This window comes from Lissotriton helveticus, chromosome 8 (assembly GCF_964261635.1).
Source record: "Lissotriton helveticus chromosome 8, aLisHel1.1, whole genome shotgun sequence".
Classification (NCBI taxonomy): domain Eukaryota; kingdom Metazoa; phylum Chordata; class Amphibia; order Caudata; family Salamandridae; genus Lissotriton; species Lissotriton helveticus.
In genome coordinates this window covers 1,494,968,812-1,494,984,924 of record NC_136069.1, presented here as the reverse complement: position 1 = coordinate 1,494,984,924, position 16,113 = coordinate 1,494,968,812, and the positions used below count along the sequence as shown (strand labels likewise).

Here is a 16,113-nt window from a genome sequence, read left to right as displayed (position 1 = left end):
GTGTACACAGATGACAGCACAGGCCAAATTACTGTACCATGGGAATCACCCAACAAAGCAAGCGCTGGAAGTTCCTGGCTTGCTACCTCTGTTTCCATGGCTTCATGACGCAGCTGCGACCAGGAGAGAGCTTTATAACCCCGTATCTGCTGGGGACTGATAAAAATTTCACCAAAGAGGAGGTAAGAAAAGTTTGGAATTAGCCCACATTGTAGAACATTGAACCACTACAGCATTGCAGTTCACATAGACAATGCAATCCATTCTTTGTGTTGAGTCCAGAGGAAAGCGGAAACACAGATAAATGGATTTCTTTTAGAGAGATTACTATATTGTGACCGTCTGTTATACCTCACTTACAACCTGTGAGATCTTACACTGCCCTGAGCTCTGTTGTAAGCGGCCCTCTGCCCTAAGATTTACTGTGTGCAGAGTAGTGAGTAGTGAGTGCAGAGTAGTGAGTGCAGAGTAGTGAGTAGTGAGTGCAGAGTAGTGAGTGCAGAGTAGTGAGTAGTGAGTGCAGAGTAGTGAGTAGTGAGTGCAGAGTAGTGAGCAGTGAGTGCAGAGTAGTGAGTGAAGAGTAGTGAGTGCAGAGTAGTGAGCTGCCTCAAGTGAAGTACTCTGGTACCCAAGGATGACTAGCAAACAATATTATTCACAACGTTGCTTACTATTCAGCAACATTTGACAGTTTGCAAATCATCTTTATACAACAATTCAGAGTTTGATAACAAGTTAATGTAACACATTGTAATATACAATGCCAATAGCTCAAACTTTAAAGCTGGGAGACCTATTGCATTGTAAATGCTTGTTATTAACTTGTGCTCAATTAACAACGTGTGTGTCCAACGTAAGCCCGAGAAGAACAGATTAGTGACAGATTTGTAGGTATCGATGTAAGATAAATGTAAATAAAATTATTATAACTAGTCAGTGGTTATCTTAAGGATCTGGTGTGGATCCAGCCCTAGAGGGGTACTAGTGACTTAGAACAAGGAATAGCATCTCTTGCAACAATGGGTGTCATTGGGATTCTGAAAAAAAGGTCACCTCAGTGAGGTCACTTTAAAAAAAAAAAACTTTCCTTTATTTCAGTGTCGGACCACAGGCAGAGTCTTTGTATAGATCTATATTCCAGGATAAAGGCCCCTGGGTAGAAAAGAGTCTACAGAATTCCCATTTTGGTTTGGTGTTACCAGTGAATGACGTGAAGCCATTTATCACGACCTTGCAAACCTATGCCTCCACTCCCCTGCTTTCAATGCCATTCGTACTTTTGACTATTGTGAGGGAAGTGCCATGCAGCATCACAGGGGCAACAACTGCAACACAGAAGTGAGTGGAAAAGGAAAGGAAGGTCAAGATGGATTACAATGGCATACCTTTGATATACGGGTTAACATTTTTGTTGCTTTTCCCAGGATATTGCTCCGGAGCAATCCTCTTCAAAAAAGAATATATACCACAATACCACAACACGTTTTAAAATTGTGTTTTTGAATGTGTTGTCTCCAGTTCTCTGTATTTGTTACCTGATGTACTTGTGGCAAGTGCTAATATATGGCATGGTCTCTCGAGCTTGTTAATACAAAGAGTTTAAAAAAAAAAAGTTTTGAAATGGTGTTGTAATGCACTTCGCCATTGTACTTGTTTAAATGTCTACTTGTACTACCTATCCATCAATATCAGCAACATTGTAAGAAATCAGTCGCTCAATCTGTATTATGTAAATGTAAATGTAAATGTAGTATACTTGTAAAGCGCACAGCTGCCCCAGCAACGGGGCGTCCCGGCGCTGTATAACTCTGGGGAACCCGTCCTGGCTTTCCCTGTGGGATGGTCCCTTGCTGGGAGTCCCCAAGGTGGAGCCAGGCATCCCCGGAATTGGTGGGGCCGTTGTGGAGATTAGGCAAGCTAATGCCCAGAGTTGCCGAGTGGAACCCCTGATTAGAGTAAGCACCGAAGCGAGAATTATCGAGTCCGCTGACCAAGGTCCACGACCCTGCCGCGTCGGGAATTGAACCCTGGTCCCAGGCTTACTTCTGCTCTCAGGCCTGCCGCCTCTAACCAGTGAGCCACACTACTCCACTTATGTTATCCATATATTCTGCCAGTTTAGCTATGTGTCACATTTGTGCTTCTGAATGACATGACATTTCTAGTACAAATGTCCTACTTACCACAAATAAAGAATTTAAAAAACAAATAACACAATCATTCTTTTCAGAAGTATGCAAACTAATCACAGAAGCAATAACTTACTATGTACTGTAAACTGGTTTCTGCAGCACAAACAAGTTAGGACCTTTGATTTGAACAAGAGCACTTACTGGTTTATTAAACAGATCAGCATGCCTTTGCAGGGCAGGACTGGCCATAGCAGGCATCGGGCATTTCCCCAGGAGGCAGGAAGTGTGGGGACTGGTTTTGTAGGAGGGCTGCAATATCGGCCCCCAGTAACAAAAGCAGCAGTGCTTCACATTTGCAGACCCCCGTCCGCTCCCTCTGCAGGGGATGGTCCAAACCCAAAAAATTGCCAGAGCTGCTTTGGGTTCCCAGGCTGGTCCAGTGTTTTTACAAATGATTTGACTGGTTTAATAAAGAATGCCGTCCAATGCCACAGCCAGGCTAACTGAGGGCATACACTGCAGAGAGCTTTCAACTGTGAACCACCATTCAGAGCAAGCCTATAACGTACACCTTACCTTCCCACTCACAGTACAACACAAACCAAAGCTCCCTCTGCAACAGTTTTAAGAGGCAGTAAGAGTGAACTACACCACAACAGAGACCAGCTTCAATGGGACAACAGTATTTCTGTGCCCGGATTTCAGGCTTGTGCTGCTCTTCACAGTCACCTGCATCATCACTTTAGGTGGAGAGAAGAGGCAAAGCTCCGGCCACTACTTAACACACACCTTGGAATTTCTTGGTCTCTGCTAGACTAGGCACCATCCTGAATCCTGGGAGAAGGGTCCATCCCTTCAGGCACTTTTATTGATGTATCATTCTATCTTTGCCTAGCTCATTCATAAACCATTTTTGAAACCTTACCATCGCTGAGGCACAAAAAAAACATGCAAATATGGTTTCCACAATACGACTAGTCGTCAAGTCTTCGAGTGACATGTATGCTTCCCCCCCCAAGTTGTGCACAGACACCCCTACAACTGTGCTCAGTGGCCATCCCAAATGCCAACTTGCTGCATTATAATTCAAGCACACTGCAGGGGTGGACAAAAGAGACTCAGCCATTTTATCCAAATATATATTTGTATGGCCGTATCCTAGTGTGACTCAGTGCTGCCAAGACCTGGAACGACCTACCCCTCCAGCTCCGTACAGCCCCCTCGCTGGCAGACTTCAGAAAGAGACTCAAGACTTTGCTCTTCGACTACAACTGCACACCAGATCTGGCTTTCATAGTATTGGCGATGATCCACGTTGCTCAACAATGCGTTCAAGGTTGCCATTAATTGCAAGGACATCCCACATAAAATAGATATGAAAATGCAAGAATGCAATCTACCTGCTCAACCTTTGACCAAAACTGTAAAAGAAGCTTATAACAACCCTGCTGATTAGATTTTATGGGAAGGAAAGTGATATTAGGTTTTGAACTAGAGGCTTCCCTTTCAGCATTGGTTCTGCTTCACTGATATGGATTCAGATGCAAGTTCAGCTGAATCAAAGGTGTAATAAATGCTGGCTTCCAGTACTTGCCAAGTCAGGGTTTCCTGCTCGACAGTATAATATTAAACCTGGCGTACTCCACCCGCAGTACAAGAGAGAGTGAATCTGAAAGGCAAACTCACACTGGTGCAACCTCATCCACCACAAAAAGCATGCGGTCACCCCCCAGGACCAGCAGAGTCATACCTAAGCAGCCCCAACACTCTCCAATATAAGCACACTAGGAAACAGAGTCAAGTTTCGATAAGCGATTGGTCTACAATTACACTATTGGGTCAAATGAGACATTGAATGAAGACCTGGACTTGGTATCAATTGGATAGAAGAGATGGGGAAATGTGTGGTATTAGAAAGGTACCGTAAAGATATGAGAAAGACGAGAAGTTCAAGAAAACATGGGAAACTGTACAGAAATAAAGAATTATTCTAGGAGCAACTGGAGAACAATATTTGAAAAGAAAACTAGTTCAATATTGCCTGCAGTTTTTTCTTATAGACCCTTAAATGCATACAAAGCATAATAGGCGTATCTCTATAAAATAAGGATTTAGAAAAAATAAATACATTAAATCTAAAAGGTTTTTCAAGTCAGCAACAAAACCACGTTACCACATCGTCTCCCTGCCATGAAGCAAATATGCAAGTAGGAGGCTGGAAAGAAAATTCAATTTATTTTTCTGCTATTTGAAACCATTCCTTATATGTGGAATTTATTAGGCACCAAATATGCGCAACCAGGAGCTATTTTAGGCAGTGGCGAAACAAACAAGACTACGATTATGAAATAGTCACAACAGAAGAGCAAATATAGATAACTGGAACATCCAAATCTTTCAATAATATCCTCGGCCCATGCGTACTCATGTATAAAGTTTGCTTTAAAATAACAAACAAAAAAAAACAACCAATATGATTGTGACAGAAATAATCAGGTTAGCTGAAAGCAAGGGCCTCCTATACCGACTATTCTGACCATATGAGCAAACAAATAACCAAGCCTGCGGCACTCGTACAGGTGCCTCTCCTTTACAGCCATCTTCGTGGTTCACAAAGTTGGGCCTGTTTCCGATGCTTTTCAGAATCACTGCGGAGTACTGGGTGTGTATATAGTGTAGGGTTTTAGGTGCAGGACTGGCATATTTCCAAAATCAAATACCAAAGCACAATTTGGCCATCTTGCTTAGGGTTAGTTACATTTGTATCAATGTGGGCGTAATTTAAAAAATAGTGAGTACATTTAAGCAACATCAACAATTTGTATATGTTTACCTTGTTCATGGTATTTAAATAATCCCAGGAACTAACATTGTAAAACTATAAAAGTCGTATTTCTTCAAGCACACTTACATTGCTACTAGTCACACTTCTCCAGAACATCTCCAGGGTTATAATTATTAGAAATGTGAATTTTCACTAGTCCATCTTTTTACTCATTTTCCATTTAGAGAAGCCCCTATATTTATAGCCCTTCATGAAACCATCCTAATTTGACACTGTGGATGTTCTCGTCATTCCCCCTGGTCTCCACTGCACCATTCCCTGGGAACTCATTATTTCACCCCTTAACTTAATCTAGGATAGCGGAAGTCCCGGCTACCTGCTGGATGATCCCTCGCTGTGTACTCTCCAACTGCAGATCATTTTTGCACATGGCTGTTTCCCTTGAAAACCTGAAATGTTCAGTGAATAGGACCCTGGTTATTTGGGGAGCAGCTGTTAAAAAAGGACACACGTTGCAGGATGAAGCACTGGGTAAAAACAAAGCTAATGTTATTACTAGATGCATTCCCTTCCACAGCAGCATTCTTGTGGTTCTTTCTCTGCTGCATCACTGTTCTGCTATATGGAATGTTGACTTCATATATGGAGGGTTAGCTTGCCGGGGACAAGGTGGGAGCCTTTATTTGCATTGAATATTTGGGCCCTCACTACAAGTCGCCCGGTGTTTGGTGTGGTAAATATTCCACCGAATAAAGACATCAAATTATTCATAATTTATCAAGCTAGATAATGGTCACCTATTGCACGTTTTTCTGCTTAATATGGGGAATAACGTGTTTTTCCCTGATGAATATTGGAAGGTTTGGCATGCTGATATTTATTTGGAAAATGCGGTTTATCACAAAACTCATACTTCCAATATATGTAATAGCAGATCCCGCACACATCAGAATGTAGCCACCACTCTGCTTTGGGATCCATGCCGAAAAGGAACTCGGCCCATCCACCTTTGTATCTTCACAAGGTTTGACAAAAGCCCTGGATTCATGAAGCCTTCGTAGTATGCTGATCATTACCAAAGCATGAAAAGATTTAGACTCAAATAATTGGAGTTGGGACTATATAACAACTAAACAAAACTACATCATATAAGAAAGGATTATACAATACCCATGATAAAGTTGCTACTGTCACTGAAAATTAACATTATTCTGGGTAATGAGAGGGAACATTGATGGATAAAAAGCAAATAACACAGCAAGAAACACACAATAAGGGGAATTAAATCTCACATCAGAATATTCAGGATCTCAGAAATTTCTTATAATTCTAGGAGGGAGAGTGGGCGGCAAGAACATTGCAGGCACACAATCCCCACAGCCATGGAGAACTTTAACAAAAACCTGAGATGGAGACACTGTAGGGCACAGATAGTGTGGGATCATATTCATAGAGAATCCAAACTTGATGCCCTTTAAGATCAAGACCAATCCATCAGCCCTTACGGAGTGAGGAATGAGAAGTTGGGAAAAGTGAAGTATACAAAAATGGATCATCGGCTTTAGTCGAAGCACATGTTCTTTCACTGTACATCCAGTGTTTCAATATTCCTCAAACACCAGTAGGACCTGCTGAAGCTGTAATACCTCCGGGGTCTTATTACTCTAAATTGTTGGTAAATAAGAACGATGTCATTTGTTGCAGACACTCAATCGAACAGACCCTTCTTATACGCTCACTAACAACTCTTCATTTAGGATACTACCTGGCAGAAGACGGTTATGCCTAAACAAAGTGTTCACACTTTCCTTGAGGTGCCCTACAGCGAGAATATGCATTTCTCTACCTGAAGTGGCCCTGTGTAAGATCAACAGGCAGATTGTTTAATCAGGGCCAGAAAGAGTTGCTACAGAAGAATTGCATGTAATCTCACAGAGAAGGATGGAAAGATTGTCGTTTGCCAAGTATGGAGAATAGGGGCTACGTAAGCCAGAATGTAGTGAGACCTTATCATTCGTACTTGATTAAAAAGATAACATTAAAATAGATCACGAACTGTGCTAAAGTACCCAAGCCTGAAGCTACTGCTGTAGTTACAGCCTCAAAGAAGGCAGTCTCCAGGATAAGCGCTTTAATTTCAAAGTCAGTTGCGCAAAGGAAGACATTGTAGACCGAAACAGGCAAATTGCTTTGATTCCAATTAGAAGCCGATGCATTGCTAGAAATACAGGCTAAGCAAACTTTTAAAATAACAATCTATTGCTCAATTTGCCGACACAGAAAAATTCTCATGTCAATGCCAAGTACATCAATGAAACACAAAGAATTGACACAAATAAACATGAATTGTGGCTAGAGCATGATACAACTGTGAAAGATAACTATTGATAAGCAAACAAAAGACGGAGCACTTTTTGAAGAAGCAGGGCCTGGAGTGGCTGCTTGCCCTTATAGTGGCTACAATTAAGTTACTTGCCAAGAAATGACCAGATGCTGATGCTTAACTCGGGTGTGGAAATCATGTGCCCAAATTCTCAGTTAAAGGACTGCAGGCAATGATGGGCTATGTGCTATGTCATGCTGGCGCTGACTGGAGTTTGCCGGCCTGGTGATCGGTTTGGCTATGGTGGGCGGTGTTCCTACAGGTGATTAAGTGTATGATCTGGAGGGCAATTCTAGCTCCTTTTGTTTGAGGGTTTATTGATAATGTGGTTCTGCTCTTGCGACTAATCGGCAACACAGATGTAAGTATGGGGGGAAATGAACAAGGGGCCATCTCGCATCTTAGGCGGGGGCCCAGGACTCATCTGAGGAGGGCTCTGGGGTCAAAAAATCTGCCATTCTGAGGATGGACACACATTTTAAGACAGTTTGTATTTTAGATAAATGGGTGTAGGAACACAACAGAAGGGCCCCAAAAAGAGGACTATTTCTGGAGCTCTTTCCATAGCACACAGTAAGTGGTTGCTAGGTTACTGCATGCACATTTATGCCCGTGTAAGAGGTTTTTGCAGTCATGAAAAGATGACTTTATGGTGGGTGCTTACCTTGTTGAAGAAGGGGTTCCTGGTGATGTCATAGCCCCTCTTCTTGATGGCCTGGTTCTTGGCTGTGTGTGTCTGGCCGCCCCCCGCCGCGTGGCAGACCCTCACCGCCTGCCAGGTGGTCCTGCCGCCGGGGGATGCAAGCGGAGGGACCCGTGGACTTCTCTGCAGCATCTCCAGCATTCTGCTGGCAGCTCTGCTGCACGAGGCCATCATGGCTGAAGAATAAAGAGGAGGCAATGTTCCAAATCTGAGAAATGAGAGTAGAAAATCACGAAATAATCATTACTGGACTTTCTGAGGACTGCTAACAATCCATGAAAACAACAGCAGCCCATGCGCAAGAAAAACGCACGATATATATTTTTTTAAAGTCTACGTTTCTCCTACTAATATATATATATAAAAAACACAGCCATCTGCAGTTGTTTGCAGACATTAACAAAATCTGTGTAAATCAAAGACATCACTTTGTAAATGAATGAATGAATGAATGAATGAAACACACACCACACTTGAAAACTGGGGCGGAGAGAAACACAGGGACAGAAACAAAAGCACGAAGGTGGGGAGGGAGGGCTGAGGGGCACATGGGAAGTGCATATTTTTTTTGCAACCCTTGAAACCACGCGTTAATGTAACCCTCGTTTCAAATGTTACCTACTCGATAAAAAGCCTTTTCAGAAAATGTTGCTACGAAAGTTGTCCTTACACAAGAACTTGATACAAAGAACGAAGCTTGCCTGCATTTATTCTGACTTTACAAAATGCGGTAACATTGTTTCAAAACAAGAGTCAGAGACACAAAGAGAGGGCCTGCCGGGGAGAACATTGGCATGGGAGATCACTTTGCAGCCCGGGAAGTTGAGGGAATGATGAAAGGCGGAGCGTGTCCCCCTATTTCACGCGCACACAGGAAGCAGAAAGCGGCAAGTGCACCATCACGCGGAGGATGCAGACGTCTCTCACACACGCACGCGCTGCCCCAGGAAGAAGAAATAAACAAGACATGACGGCAGAGGCTGCCACACACTCCACCCACTCACCGGCGCCTTGCTGCTGCTGCCGCTGTTCTGCCGAAGGAGGCCCTGGAGGGGAGCTGGCCGTGCACCCTGTCCTGTGCCGGCGCTGGGCTGCCCTTCGGCCCGGGGGTTGTTATGCAGCAGGCCGGGGGTGTGAACAGCTGATGCTGAGCGCAGACCTCTTCCCGCTGAGCAATGGCATTGACAGCAGCGCGAGCCTCCGCCTTCTGCCGCACCACGTGACCCCCGGAGAGGAACGCAACAGGTCCCATCTCTTAAAATATACCCTTCGGATTTCTTCTCTTTCTAAAGGGCTCGCGCTCAGGTCTGCGAGACCCCGGGGAAGCCCTCGTGCACCCCGGGGGCGGTAAGTACGTCATAAAACCTGGAACCCGGACACCGCAAGCCCATTTCACATAATCCTAAAAGTACATGACCATTGCAACATGCAAAAACATTACAGCAAGCAATTCAGGTATCGCATGAGAAATACAAAATATACACGCAGCGTGTGCACATGTGCATTGAAACATTAATGTGTATTACAACATGCACAGCGTGCTTTGCAGCATGGAAGTCTTCTTTGCAAATCTTGCATTTGCTTTTACAGCATGAATCACACATGTATGTTACCCATATCTCCAGGGAAATATCAGTTACCGAATAAGAAAAATGATTGTGTTTGTTAATGCCTGCACCGAGGACGAATATTAAAGACTCGCCACACCAGCACAATTATATAAGTTTTTTAATGTCTTCAGGTTTTACTGTTTATGACTGCCTCACCTCATTTATGTGCTTCCAACTTTGCCTCTAGTCTTGCACTTTATACTATATGGATTGTTATGTACAGCTTTTATGTTCGAAGTGCTTCAGTCCCTTTTCACAATAATCAATGCTTGGGTTTCAACAACCATTTTTTATCCATCGAGGGGCATCACAAACAACCATAGCGGATTTTGAGTTGTGAACGACACTGGGAACCTCGAGTTGGAAAATATCCCTTTGTAGATACTCAAGCATAATTATGTCTTGTACAGAGCTTTTCCACTCACCTTTTAACTAATTGCATCGAGCAGCAAAACAGTAAGAGGTGGAAAGGCATATTGTGCGGCACCCATGAAACCTGCTCACCCTGCGGTCCCATCCCCATAAAATATATAGCAGACATAAAGCACCCCTTTGCACTTCTCCTGAATTATTCACTAAAACAAACGTAGGGCCAGATCAAGGGCCTGATAACGACTTTGGCCATGCAGTGCCGGGTCCGCCCCACCGCTGCACCACCAAAGCTGTGCTCGGGCCACCTGCCAGATTAGAAGTTTCCTCCTGTTTGGTGGGCTTTTTTGGGAGTTTCCACGGTGGTGCCTCTTAAAATGGGCATCGCAATGGGAATGCTAAAGACAGTTCCTGCACGGCATGGACTTTAAAGTCCATGCCGTGCAGACACTGGGGTGCAAGCACACAGGGCGCAGAGGCACATCTGTTTCCTCTCTGTCAGAGTTTTCATGGTGAAGGAACCACCATGAAAATCATGGCTGAGAAGAAACTCATAATATGTTTGGTGGGACCACGGCAGTCCCGCCAAGCATATCGATGCCTCCTGACTGGTCTTTGTGAGCCGGGTGAATGTGGAGCTAACTCCGCGGGTACCACAGAACTGAAGTAACTGATGTGCTTCCTCGTAAAGTTTTCTTATAGAAATACGACGCAGCCTTGTGCAGAGATCTTTGCATGGGGTAATCTCCTCCTAATATTAAGGAATACTTCCGGCTGGAAGTACGTTGAATTATATGTATGTGCAACATTCCGTCCTGATGATGGTCCTGAGGATCGTGTAGACCGACGTGGGACCGAAATATTTGTGTAGAAGTTGTAAAATTTCCCTGCATTTTTTGATTTTTGATCACGGTTGTGACATCTCTGGAAATTGTAAATCCTTGTGAAACAATTCCTATGTGGAACAATTCTTGCTTTTGTTCCTGACTGCCCCAACACTGCCGGAAAATGGCAGTTCACTGGCGGCTGCGGCGGGGAGCAGGCAGTCCGACCATCCTCATCGTAATAAGGCGGTCGGAAGATCACAACTACCGTGCCCCACGAGTCCCAGACTCATAATTGAGCCCTTAGAGTGTGGTGGACAGTACTCTGTCCATCAAGGTGGTGGTGTACATTACCTGACTGACTACCATCTCACAAATTTAGAGCTCACAGTTGGCCAGCAGTATTCTCTGTACCTTTACCCAGCTGCCATCATGTTGCTTCATGTCAAAAACATGCTCCGAAATTGGGAGGTTTGAGAAAATACTAGAGCGGTCAGTAAAAGTTATTTTCTACTTAGTGTTCCAAAATCTAATTCAATGGTGAAAATAATTTAAGGGGAAATTTAACATTATAAAAGTGTACTTTGTGCTGCATGAAAGTGTATTGTTGTAAAACTGCTTATGGTTTCGCATCACTGCTCCAGAGACTGAATACAAATCCATGGCTGGCGATTTTCAACCCTCCTCCAGGAAGACAATGGCTTGGCCTCTGGCAGCAAGAAGAGAGAGCTGTGTTAGCAGTAACCAGTAATCAGGAATTAGCCATCCGGGAGGAGGCAGGACCAGTAGATCACATAAAGGGCAGCTTACACAGCTGTTCCTTTGCTGTAGAATACCCAAATAGAGTTGGCATGTACTGCAACAACTGGTTCCTGGAGCCACAGAAGAGAAAATGAGTTGTGGCACAGGCAGTGAGACACCACAGCTTCATTGGAGAGTGGCTGGAAGAGATACTAGGCTCGGGTGGCTGGAAGAAGGCTAGTGCCACTTTGGTTGAGGAATTCTGGGAAGATTTGCAGTAAACAGAGAAAGGAAGTTCTAAAAAATATTGGAACGGTTTGAAAACATAGCTAGGAATGAGTGTTCTGAATTATCCTATCACTAGCTTGTTCACAGGATAAGTTTGTACCTCACTAACGCCTCCTTAGAACATTTCTGGACCTGGGAATAAACATCCTGGAGGAAACCGCCCTGCTTGGCTGCTGGAAAAAAGAATCAAGTTACTCCTGACCTCTTATGGCAACCTGGGACTGGAACTGTTACCAAGTTTCAAGTGGTTGCCCCCTGATACTTGCTATAGGCACTTAGAAAAAGCAGGACTCCTGAGTCCAAAACGCTTAGCTGACCACTCTGAAGTGGACCCTGTAGGTGCCCTGGCTGGAGAGAGATTGGTGCCTAGAACTCTGAAGGTAATAACACTGACCGATGTAACCTGCTTGGCCTACCTGGCCTCTGCGGAATCCCAATTGGCCTGAAATTATGATTAGGTGAATATGACGTTTGATATTTCTATTGGTGTATTTTATTTTCTTGGCAATTGTTGCCCAAATTTTTTTTTTTAAAACTGTTTATTGAGTTTCCCTTATAAAATGTAAATCATTTTTGTGTCTTTGTTCTTATTATATTTTTCTAGATGGGTGTGGGGATTTTATTGTGGTGTGTTGTTTTCTTGTCACTAACATTGTTTGTCACTACTTAAACATAACACATATTTCTTTGGCGAAGTGCTTGCTTCTAGACCATTGGTACCAGGGGCTGATCTGAAAGGAGTATTGTGTGGTGACCTAACCAGAGTGTGTTAATTACGATGGTATGGGTACCCACTGTCCAAATTTATAACCAACTTTATGACTCAAGGTATTATTATACTTTGAAAGTACTAACTTAGGAACTCTGTGAAACTCTCGATGAGTCCACCAGAATATGCACACTCGCTTGTTGAGACACTGACATAAAATTGATATTGCTGTACATACTGCAAAAGTTGGATGTTATTATTGGTTCACTGTGCCACTATCTTGGTTTTTATCTGTGATTGATATGCACTAAATATGCCTGTAATATCGTTGGACACAAAATGTGCTGCATATGTTTGTATGTAATAAAACCAATAAATAAAATATTTTAAAAACAAACAGTATTATTATAAAAGTGTGCTATTATCACACAACAAATAAACTGCACTTCACTGTTAGTGTATTGTAGTTTTATCTGAGTCTCATAATTTGTCACCACTTGGTGAACACTAAAGCATCAACACAGTGGATTTATAACATTGAGTAAATGCAGGCATGAGAAATGTTGCACATTGATATTTTTTCTTGATTTAAGAAGGAACTCTGAATGAGGACTTTTAAAGTTTTATACAAGGTGTGTGCCAGTCATTTCAAGGTTTTGTTTAGCAAAGTCTTCACAAAGTCAGACGAGCAGAATTGAATGTTGCAGTAGTAAAAAGTCTATATCAACAGGCAAAAGCTCAGAGTTGCTACTAAGCACCGTAGGTGGATGAAGAAAAATGTAAGGTCATCAGATGCTCCTCTTTGGTTGGTTCGTTGGGGTGCTGGAATGGCATACAGACTTGCCATTTGGCATGTCCTAGAATCATAGTTTACCTGATGCTACAAATATAGGGCTAAGATCTACAGCTTCCCTACTTTTCTGCACCTAAGACTTGTTGGTTCTTTTCCAACAATTTTCAACCTGAGAGTACTCTAATTGTGTCCTTGAAGACACTCATGCTTGTCATCTGAATACTTTAGAGAGGACTGCAGGAATTTTACTGTTTCAGACCTCCTGCTTGAAAGTGTAACTATCCTGTTGTCCGGAGGGGAACTGTTAGAAATCAGGTCTCTTGTTGGCAGAGATATGAACCCCGTCCAAGCAGGAACCACAATCCTAGTCAGGGTAAGTCTGGTAGCTTGGCACAGAGAAGTCAGGCTTAACTTTAGAGGCAATGTATAAAGTATTCGTGCAACACTTAAAACTGTAAAACAGTGAAAACACCTCGCAAAAAGATACCATACCTAGTTAGAAAAATAGAGTTTAATTTATTGAAAAAAACAAGACCAAAACGACAACAATCCAATAAGTAGAACTAGAGTTATGATTTTTTTAAAGAATATCCTGAAATATAGTGCTTAAAAGCTTAAAGCGCCAACCGGGTCTATCTGGGAATGCTTGACTGGGACAGATCCAAAAGTTCAAGCCGACAACGATGGAGCGCAGGTCGGATACACAGACCAGCCTTGGCCCGCTGAAACAGTACCTTGGTTCGGGGTAGCATCGAGGACAAGATGCGCGAAGAAAGGGAGGGAATGCGTTGGCATTGATCCTGAAGATGAAGGTGGTGCGTCGGTTCTGAGCCACACAAATCGGAGATGCGTTGTCGTGAAACCTCTCTGAGGTAGATGATGCAACGTCATCGAGCCTCGCAGCCTACGATGTCCTTGATCCTGGCAGCGGTGGTGATGCGTTGGCATCGATGGAGGTGCTCCCCTGTTCCGAGCTGTGCAATGACAGCGATGCACTGGTTTTTGCATTAGCAGCACTTTAAACCCACTCTCAAGGGATCAGGACTGGATTGGCACCTCTTGGCAGGGCAAGACTCTCAGATGGCAGAGTGCAGGTGCTGCTTGTGGAGTGGATTGAAGTCTTTGATATCCCTGAGACTTCCAAAAGGAGGCAAGCAGACAAGTCTCTTGAGCAACTTTGGGTTCAAGTGTTGGAGAGATGCAGGTCCAGTCCTTCTCACCTCCCAGGCAAGAGGACAGCAGACAGCAGGTCAGCACAACAGAGAAGGAGTTCAGCAGAGTACCAGTCCTTTCAGCAGCACAGCAGTCCTTCTTCCTGGCAGAGTATCCACAGGTCTAGAAGTGTACTGCAATGGTGGTGTCAGAGGTCCAGTACTTATACCCAGTTTTCCATTTGAAGTGGGAGAGACTTCAGAGAGAGATGCATTTGAAGTGCACAAAGTCCCTCACTTTCCTGCCCTCGGTCCAGACTCACTACAGGGGGAGTAGGCAGCTCTCTTTGTGGGGCCAGATACCAGCCCATTCAGATGTAAGTTGACCCATTAGGATGTGAATGGCTCATCAGTCACGCCTAAGCTCCCTTTGTGTGTGGCTGTCTGGGGGGAATTGCCAAAGCCCAGCTGTCACCTACTCCAGACTTATTCAGAGACAGGCAGAAGGCACCAAAAGGTTAAAGTAAGAAAATGCAAACTTTCTGAAAGTGGCATTTTGAAAATTAGAATTTAAAGACACCAAACTTGGGGGTCCCTTCTCTATCCAATTGGAAATTTAACTTATAAGATGTAATAAGGTAATCCCAATGTTAACGTTTGGAAGAGACAGGCCTTGGTGTAGTGAAAACAAAATGTAAGAGTGTTTCACTACCTGGACATGCAAACCTTGAAAGTGCACATCCAACGTTTTAAATACACTGCACCCTGACCCTGGAGCTGTCCAGGGCTTACCTTACGAGTGGCATATGTATTAAAAAAGGAAGGTTTGGGCTTGGCAAGTGGGTTAACTTGCCAGGTCGACATGGTAGTTTAAAACTACACCTGTAGGCTCTGCAGTACCAGGCCTGAGACATGTTTGAAGGGCTCCTAAAGTGGGTGCCACAATCAGTGCTGAAGGCCCACTAGTAGCACTTAATTTACAGGCCTTGGGCACATGTAGTGTACTTTACTAGGGACTTATAAGGTAATTAAATATGCCAATTGTGGATAAGCCATAAGAACCTTGTTTTAAGTGCAGAGCACATGCACTTTAGCTCAGTTTAGCAGTGGTAAAGTGGCCATTATCCTAAAGCCAGTAAAAATGAAGTCAGCAAAATAGGAAGTCAGAAGGCAAAAAGTCAGGCAAAACCACGCCAAGAATGCCAGGCCTAACAAGAACCCCTCTACTCTCTGACCAAAAATGGAAGTAAATCAAAACTCACAACTGGTCATGTATGTGTTGCGTACATAAATGTCTATCATGGACAGAGAGCTTAAGAAATACTAAGCTCTTTGAATGGCCACTGGCTGCATTAGATTATGAAAACCTAAACACTTTAGGCATCCATCTACACCTAAATAACCTTTGAGCCATTTCTGGTTGCTGTAATCCAACATGTTTATATTATTACTTGTTACCATGGCATATAGGGGCCGATTAGGATGGCGGAGGGACCGTCCGCCATCCCAGAGGTGGAGGGACCGTCCGCATGGGCTGCGGCGGTCCCTCCGTGCAAATTAGGATGTGACCGCCACCCTGGCGGTCACATCCTGGATATTTAACATTGCGGCGGGTGCTGCTTCAA

The 16,113-nt window shown here is 43.7% G+C and overlaps 1 protein-coding gene across 2 annotated transcripts in view; it reads right to left on the bottom strand.

The window, feature by feature from the left end:
* The window catches only part of ME3 (malic enzyme 3), a 426,853-nt gene extending 417,582 nt beyond the window's left edge, over positions 1 to 9,271 (bottom strand). The window contains exons 1-2 of one of the 2 annotated variants that reach the window (XM_078658437.1): positions 9,008 to 9,271; positions 7,965 to 8,211 (exon numbers count right to left, since the gene is read on the bottom strand). In XM_078658437.1, coding sequence (XP_078514563.1) covers positions 7,965 to 8,211; positions 9,008 to 9,255 — 495 coding nt within the window. In that variant the 5' untranslated portion in view covers positions 9,256 to 9,271. The other variant, XM_078658438.1, reaches the window with a different exon arrangement.
* Positions 9,272 to 16,113: the final 6,842 nt, after the last annotated feature.